An 8,989-nucleotide genomic window follows, 5' to 3' on the forward strand; every position below is an offset into this window, starting at 1 on the left:
TACGATACTACGTGCTTTAATTCGAAGAGATTCTTTATATATCGACTAAGTTGACAATATATATAGAATTAGAAAAAATAAAAATAAAAACAAAAACAAAAAAAGTTGGCAATATATATATAAACTAATAAATGATGTAACTTTATAATATTCCTTGTTTTCATGACTATCCATTCGAACTCTAAAAGTGTTGGAATATTATTCGAATTGCAAGGATTTATTGGATATGAATTTGTCAATTGTATGACCAAAAAAAAAAAAATTGATTTTCAGAGTTAGACAGGTTACCCATTGCTAAAATTTTGGGGGAGAATCTTGAGCTGCTGCGCTTTTCCTTAGGGTACGGTCCTCGCATTGGAAGACCTACTATATATGCCCTAGTCCATAACTTGGGACTAATCCATCCCTTTGTCACTCATATTACAGTTCTAACTAAGGGATTTTTGGAGAACAAATTATCCATCTTGGTGGACAAGAAAAAACTCTTGAAAAGGAGTCGTTAGCAAAAAATACTCAAAAATGCTCCACATGCATATGATTTTGTTTGTACAGTTTCCGGTATGGTGTGAACACAGCTCTTCCTTCTAGATTCTTCGGGCTTTCTCCTAGAATTCTGCAAAATAAGCAAACCTAAGGGACCCTTCCAGGGGTCCTCTCCGATGCTTAAGTTGGCTTATGCTCAAAAAAGTCTGCATAATTGCCAAAATTCAGTTCTTTTTTTACACCTGGAGTATGGGCCTATTTATAAGCTTCCTGATGTAGTTAGAGAGTGTCATTGATTCCGGATCTCTCGAGATCCACGATCTTCACTTCGAATCTCTCGGGATTCCCTCCTTATCCTCCAAGCGTGACTTTCCTGAAGAATCAGGATTAATCTTCAGTCCCGAATCTTCAGGGGCTGGACACGATCTTTGGAGATCTAAACCGTAAAGTCTATCCTTAGATCATGGCTTCTCATCCGGATTTCCTGGAATGTGGTTGATACTTGAGCTCTCAGGTCATGCTTGTCCCGAGCCTTTGTTGGCTAAATTGAATCTCGATCTCAGGATGTCTATATTCCCGAGACCTAATCTGATTATACATTCTGCCTTGCATTCTCTGGATGCTCAATATCTACCTCTCGGAATTGGACTATCCCAAGAATCCTGCTATTTTGGCTGCTTAGTACCTGTCTCCCGAGATGGGACTTTCTCGAGAGTCTTGTTGTTCCTCCATTTCTGGGTAGGTATTAACCCGAGGGCGAGCCTAAATGGAAATATTTTTACAGACTTTAACAAAGTGGCTAAAGATTTGTTTTTTATTTTTTGAATAAAATCAATCTTTATTGAAAAAACTTCAATCACCTAGGAGTACAGAGCTCCTTATAAATAATACTACAGATACAAATTGGGGTTTCTTCAACCCAAACTCTATATATGACACACAAAATAGCTCATTTGGCTATGGTATGGGCAGCTAGTTTCACATCCCACTTCACATGCTCAATTCAATTATCCAAGATCTCAATTGGCTCAAAGCAACTTTAATGTCATCCACGATGTGTCCAAACATGCTTTACTTGGAGAGCATCCCCTTCCAAAATGACATTCATGAAGCCTATCTCCTTGCATAGCTCCACAGCATGAAAAGCTGCTCATGCTTCAGCAACCACAGGAGCAACCATAATATTCTTTGTGGTACTTCGTGCCGCTACAACGACACCTACATAATCACATACAACAATTCCAAACCCAATACGCTCATTCTTGTTATCCACCGCTACATCTCAATTTACTTTATACATACCTATGGGAGGTGGCAACCATAATAATAAGGGAGAAGCTATAGAGGTAGAACTACTGGCAACCAAATCAAGACCAGTCACCCTTCGAAAGTTATCAAGAGATAGGCTCGCTTCTCGGAACACTTGTTGAAGATGAAGGAATGCCTCTCAATGCACCACCCCATTTCTACGAAACCAGATTTTCCGAGCCACAACCACCATAAGCTCTAGCTCCATTATATCACAGCACTCCATAAAGACCTCCAATAAATTAATGAAAGTATGTCCCCCGTCCGTACCTTTTTGAAACTTTTTGGAGCCACAGCCCCATACATCTTGAGCCGAATGGCAACTTCAAAGAATATACTTCACAGTTTCTGCTTCTCTGGTGCAAAGTGGACAAATATCATCTAAGACCACACCACGTCGTATTAGATTCGATTAATTTTGTGGGAAGAAGATCATTACACGCTCTCCACATAAACATTTTACTTGCGTTAAAGATTTTAAGATTCTAGATAGTCCTCCAAATAATATTCCTTTCACCTTGTCGAGAGCTTCCACTACGTTGAACGGATTGTAATTCCTTCTCCATATGATAAGCACTACAAACTGAGAAATCCCCATCTAAAGTAGATTTGTTGAGTTACTACCGTGGATAAATTTGCTCAACAACCTATAACTTATATTAATAAAAAATAAAAAGAAAAAAGAAAAACTCAATATTATTCTCTCTATTATTTGAGAATGGGGAAAGTTTATAAAGAAATAATATTTTAAATGGAAAAGTAAAAGTGAATAAATAAATTTTGGATCAAATATAGGTGTTTTAAAAAAATTGATAGCTAAAATAGAAAAAATTGTTCTTTGGCTAAATATTCATTGAGTCGGATGTGAGTGCTCATACTGTTCCAACAAGCTGCCTAATTTTTTTTTCTTTTTTTTATTTGTTTAAATATAATTCATCCCTTCAAAGTTGTCACCTATTTTCAATTCGGCTACCAAAGTCTAAAAATTTGCAATGTGCTCTCCAAAGTTTTCAAAATTGTCAATGTTGCCATTCTATCTTGCTTATCCGTCAAACCAGACGTAATTTTGAACACGTGCGTGTCACGTGACTTTTTTATGCAAATTTGTTCGTTTTACACTCATTCCAAAACATCATTGTTTTGTCCTTTATGGGATGAATTGAAAATTCGGAAAACTTTGTAGGGGCAAATTGCAAATTTAAAAATATTGACTAACAACTATAAAATTATGTTTAACTAAGATATACACATTGACTAACAATAATTATATATTTTCAAATTTGGAGGGTCCTTGTGGTAAATTATAATTATAAATCAGTCCCTGAACATGTTTTTCGCCCACCAAGTTAACAAATTCCGTTAGTTAGCCACGTCACACCCGATAGAAAGTTGACATGTGTCCATTAAAAATTAAAAATATAAATATAAATAAATAAAACAAAAATATTTTTTAAAAAAAAAAAAAACAAAAAAGAAAAAAAAAAAAGAAAAAAAAGAAAAAAAGAAGAGAATACTGAAGGGTTGGCAAGGCCACCCCCAGCCAATAGGGGGTGGCGCCAAAGGTGGCCGGGGGTGGCCAAAGGCATTTAGGTGTGGCATGCGGCCACCCCTGGCACTTGGTCGGGGTTGGCCACACGTCACCCTAGGCCACCTCCAAATTGGGCAGCCACCCATTCAATATATATTTTTAAAAAAAAAAATTAAAAACAAATATTTTTAAAATTTTACAATTTGCCCCCACAAAGTTTTCAAAATTTTCAATTCACCTCCTAAAAGGCAAAACAACGATGTTTTGGAGTGAGGGTAAAACGAACAAATTTGCCTAAAAAAAGTCACGTGACGCACACGTGTTCAAAATTACGTATGATTTAACGGATAAGCCAAACATAATGACAACATCGACAATTTTGAAAACTTTGGGAGGTACATTGTAAATTTTTATACTTTAGTAATCGAATTGAAAATGAATGACAACTTTGAAATGGTGATTTGTATTTAACCCTTATTTTTTACTTGCAGTCCTTGCGTGCATGTTTCATTGTATAAAAAGAGATGCTCAATCGTCTAAAATCCTCCGGCCTGTATAGTTGCGTTTCACATTTCCTACTCCCTGCATGTGGCATGGTTTCCATGCCTGAACCATCGTCGATCTAAGACACTTTCTCAATACTCTGAAATGTACAATGCATGTGCCACCCAGAACAGATCTACGTTATATATATATATATATATATATGAGAGAGAGAGAGAGAGAACCCATGGATTAAACTCGTACAGAGTCCTGTACGTCCCGCCTCTTGAGCGCGTAGACAACGTCCATGGCCGTCACGGTCTTCCTCCTATCGTGCTTCGTATTGGAATCGAAAGGGTTAATTTACGGTGTGTGCATGCGACGTTTTATTTTTAATGATCGAGACTCATGTGAGTGAGTGAGGCTCAAAGTTTGTTGAAGGCCGGCCTCTTCAATTCATCCAAGAAAAAATAATTCTTTATTAATTAAAAGTTCCCCAATTACCAAGCTTTCCTTTCGATGATTTCTATACCAAAACTACACATATATGAATTTACACTGATACACACACAAAAGCTAGATCATATATATATATATGTACGTTAATAATTAATAAGGTAATTTCAAATTTCGAATCTATTTCTTAATTATCTTCAAGAACTTGATTTTGATGATATTAATTAATAAAATAGAATTACATTAGGGTGAATCTCTCTCTTAATTCCAAAAAAAAAAAAAAAATTAATAAAGGATGCAGTAGATATTCTATATAATATTTTAAATAATTAAAACATACAACCTGAAAGACAGTAAATTTGTGCGCGTGCTTCGCACACAACATTGACGAATCTACTGTCTAATCATAATAAATTATCGCTTAATTATTTTAAAAAATTTATACACGGACAATGCGTCTGTCGCCTAAACAGGGTATGATGATACTGACTTATGACTTGAAATGAATTGTGTAAAGTATATTTAAAAAGACTGAAATAAATTTGAACCCCTAACATCCAACTTGTCGATGCAACTACATGCGGTAATAACTAGCTAGCTTTTCACGGTTCATAAACTATCATTTTGGTTGTAAAATATCAGCTTTGAAGATAGTTAATTAGGGATATATGCAACTAGAGCAACTGTGCACCCTACTGTATACCCTAGTCCCTAGTTAAAAAAGGGACATTTTGATTGATTTTCAGATATGTGAGAGGCCTTCTTCTATATATAGGCATTATTAATTAAAAGCTGATTGAGACGCAGGAGCAGCGCGCCATATATAAAAAGCAAAGACAACCCTTGGGATCGGTAGCTCATCTAGCTAATTGAGTCTCTGGTCAGTTTAAATAGCCTTCCTTAAACCCTCTAAGTAAGTATTAGCAACTTAATTGCAAGGCTAGCTAACTCTGCTGTCTCTTGATCATCAGTCTTAAGTAAAGTACACCTCTCTGATCTCGATCTTGTACGTGTGAGCTTAGTCGGCTCAGCCATAGCTATGGCCATGGCCAGGGATCACACCCTTGGGCTCGAGTATTCAGGCTATAATAGCACCGCCACCGCCATCACCGAAGACCACGAGTTCAGAGACATCAGTGGACTAGGCCCTACTAACTGGGATTGGTCTCCGGTGGAAAACTGGGAACATCTTGTAGGCCAAAACGATTTAGACCTCATTGAGTCCATGATGGACGACGGAGGAGGACTCATCTACAACCTGGCTTCAGACGTGTCTGTCGAAGACGGGTCGTCCCTCTCCGATTCCACCTCCACCGAGGAGATGGCCTTGGACGAGCAAACGAACGACGACAACGGGAACGGTCTGAGGCTGGTCCACCTCCTTTTGGCGGCGGCAGACGCGTTGAACGGCGCTAACAAAAGCCCGGATCTGGCCCGGGTGATACTGGTTCGGCTCAAGGAAATGGTCTCTCCCACGGATGGAACTAACATGGAAAGACTAGCGGCGTATTTCACGGAGGCCCTTCAAGCCCTGCTAGATGGCGCCAGCGGTGTCCACCCCAAGCACCTCATCACCAACGGTTTCCACCGCGACGACCACCACAATCAGACGGACGTGCTCCACGCGTTCCAGCTCCTCCAGGACATGTCACCCTACGTCAAGTTCGGCCATTTCACGGCCAACCAAGCCATCCTCGAGGCCGTGGCAAACGACCGCCGCGTCCACATCGTCGACTACGACATCATGGAAGGCATCCAGTGGGCCTCCCTCATGCAAGCTCTGGTGTCCCGCAAGGACGGCCCCCCGGCCCCACACCTCCGAATCACCGCTATCTCCCGGACTGGTGGTTCTGGAAGCGGAAGAAAATCGATCTCCTCCATTCAGGAGACCGGCCGCCGCTTGACTGCTTTTGCGGCGTCGATCGGTCTGCCCTTCTCGTTCCACCAGTGTAGGTTGGATTCGGACGAGACGTTTCGACCGTCGGCTTTGAAGCAGGTGAGAGGGGAGGCACTTGTGATCAATTGTATGCTACACCTACCCCACTTCAACCACCGGGTACCCGAGTCCGTGGCTTCCTTTTTATCCGGAGCCAAGACCCTCAACCCGAGGATAGTGACCCTGGTAGAGGAGGAGATGGGCCACGTCGGTAAAGGAGAGTTCCTGGAACGGTTCGGGGATACCCTGCACCACTACTCGGCCCTGTACGACTCGCTGGAGGCCGGGTCCCCCATGCAGAGCCGGACCAGGGCTTTGGTGGAGCGGGTGTTCTTCGGGCCCCAAATAGCTGGGTCGTTGGCCCGAATCTACAGTGGCCGTGGGGAGGACAAATGGGGGGAGTGGTTGGCTGCCGGAGGGCTCAGGCCAGTGCCCATAAGTTTTGCGAATCACTGCCAATCGAAGCTTTTGTTGGGCCTGTTCAACGACGGCTATAGGGTGGAGGAGCTGGCCAATAACAAGATTGCCTTGGGGTGGAAATCGCGGCTTTTGCTGTCAGCTTCTGTTTGGACGCCTCCGGACTCTGACCTGTAACTTAATTTGCTTTCCAATCATTTCTGTGCTTTTTCAGTCTGCTGCCATTGTTTTCTTTTGAGCTGTGTCGTTAGTTTTTAACCACCCCTTGAACCTTCCCCGATTTTTTAAAATTGTATATTTAAAATAGTTATTTCTATATCGCAAACCCAAATAGGGCCGTTAAATCACTATTTGTTTCAAAAGTTTAAGCCGTAGGAAAATGTAAATTTAATCACTTAATCAATACGATTTAATTAAAATGGGGGTAAATAACGGAGTCAATAAGGTTCGAACTCAAGACCTTTGGCTCTGATACCATGTTAAATCACCACTTGTCTCAAAAGCTTAAGCTGATAGGAAGAGGTAAATTTAATCACTTAATCAATACTTTAACAGGGCCGGGGCTAGCTAGAATTTCTGCTCTCCCTTTCTGTTGTGTTCAGTTTGATTTTAAACCTTGAAATAAAAGTATCCCAAACCTTACTTTAAATGGATAAGAATTGGTGGAGGAATGCTTCCAATTACAAGCGATTAAAAGCAATCAATTTAGCAATTTAGTGGACATGCATGTGTGCCAAAGTTGGCACATTTGAAAATCTTGATGGATGAGAAGGAACTGTTAATGCTGTATGTCGGAGAAATGGAAGCACAAGACCAATTAGAGAAAGAGATGTTAGTTAGCTGCACAATAATTATACAATAATACTGATGTGTCCAATAATTCTGATGCTAATTGCACAATAATGTTAATTAACATATTAATATTATTATACAATTGTTGTGTAAGAGTTATACAAATAACATATCTCTTAGAAAAAAGCTATTATTTCTTAATGGTAAAATGAAAGAAATGTGCTTCTTAATTAATTAAGACTGCTTCAAAGTGTACTCAGTCGATCTGATGCATACCGAATAGATTCTCGAGGAGTTTATTTATTGTACTTTGTACTTTCAACCATATTTATGCCCTTCTACTTGCGACTAAAAGAAATGAAAACAGTAGTGATGATCATTCTAACAAACAGTCATTCTTCTAAAGTTGGTTGAAGCATGATTAATTATGTACGTAAATCTAGGCTTCCAATAATTACCATTAAAAAAAAAAAAAAAAGACTATCTAATGGCCTTGGGATGTAATCCTTATAATTGGAATCGATCTCATAACTACTGCAAATATCTCTTAATTGGTATTTGAGTTGTAATAGTTTAAGTTTTGGTTTAGGGTTGAGACGGTATAATATTGGGTTAAAAAAAGTTGGAATTGAAGATTTGAAACCTTCGATTACATTGATTAATTCGATTTAAGTCATGCAACAGTTGTGACAATTTTCAAAGAAGTTCGACCGATCGAAGTTTCATGTAATATTCTTAAAGCTCAATTGATAGAACATAATTAATTGTTAGCTGACTAGCTTATAAACCTCAGTAATATAATTTTCTCGGTACCTATATATATAAGTCTAATGCATGACCTACAAATTAGTTACTTTTGCATGAACAAAATAGCAGTTTAACGTTGCATTTAATTTGCACGCCGCCGTAAACCCACAGACACCCGGAGAGAGAGGCGGTGCATGGTAGTTAGCATGTCCATCTCTTTCATGCGTAAGCCCTGCCATAGTTGGGCGAGAATCAGAGCCACAGACGACTGACAGTGGAAGATTCCTAGAATGTGCCTATATTGCCTTTAACAAGTGTTTATATTTTGGATTTCTATCCAACTTTATATGCATAGACTACTACTAGGATATATAGGTAAGGACGCCTTGTCCCTGCCATTTTTGAACTATCCTTTGTCCTTCAGAAAATATATATATATATATATGAATTAACTCTCAAATTTTTATGCTTCAAATGAGTGTAATCACTTTATCTCTTACGTCTTCTTCTTTTTGGATTCATTATAATTAAGAAGTGTCTATCTTTCTCGTTGTGTTTGATTCAAGATAATCTTCATGAGTTTTGAAAATTCTCTTAAAATTCTAGGGCATTTCTTCATTTGGTTGTAAAATGATAATAAAACTCTCATTAATAATTATACGACTGTCATATATACATAGATGATGTGGCAATAAAAATTTGTCATTGATTTATTTATTTTTTTTACAAATGCAACCCTAATGACCGATTTTTATTGCTACATGATCAACTTAAGAGATTGTAAATTTAATTATTTAATTAATATTCTAACATTCTATATATATCAAGTGTGGGCTCAA

At 38.8% G+C, this 8,989-nt stretch overlaps 1 protein-coding gene across 1 annotated transcript; it reads left to right on the top strand.

Annotated features, from left to right (window-relative positions):
* The first annotated feature begins 5,104 nt into the window (after window positions 1-5,104).
* LOC133854451 (protein NODULATION SIGNALING PATHWAY 2-like) lies at window positions 5,105-6,872 on the top strand. The gene has a single exon (XM_062290670.1). It carries the CDS (start codon window positions 5,298-5,300, stop codon window positions 6,786-6,788), a length of 1,491 nt encoding a protein of 496 aa, XP_062146654.1. The 5' UTR covers window positions 5,105-5,297; the 3' UTR covers window positions 6,789-6,872.
* The last annotated feature ends 2,117 nt before the right edge of the window (window positions 6,873-8,989 follow it).

Source organism: Alnus glutinosa, chromosome 1 (assembly GCF_958979055.1).
Source record: "Alnus glutinosa chromosome 1, dhAlnGlut1.1, whole genome shotgun sequence".
Taxonomy (NCBI): Eukaryota; Viridiplantae; Streptophyta; class Magnoliopsida; order Fagales; family Betulaceae; genus Alnus; species Alnus glutinosa.

What these genes read in the sequence shown, in the direction of transcription:
- LOC133854451 (XM_062290670.1), top strand. Translation starts at nt 5,298, where the DNA reads ATGGCCATGGCCAGGGATCACACCCTTGGGCTCGAGTATTCAGGCTAT.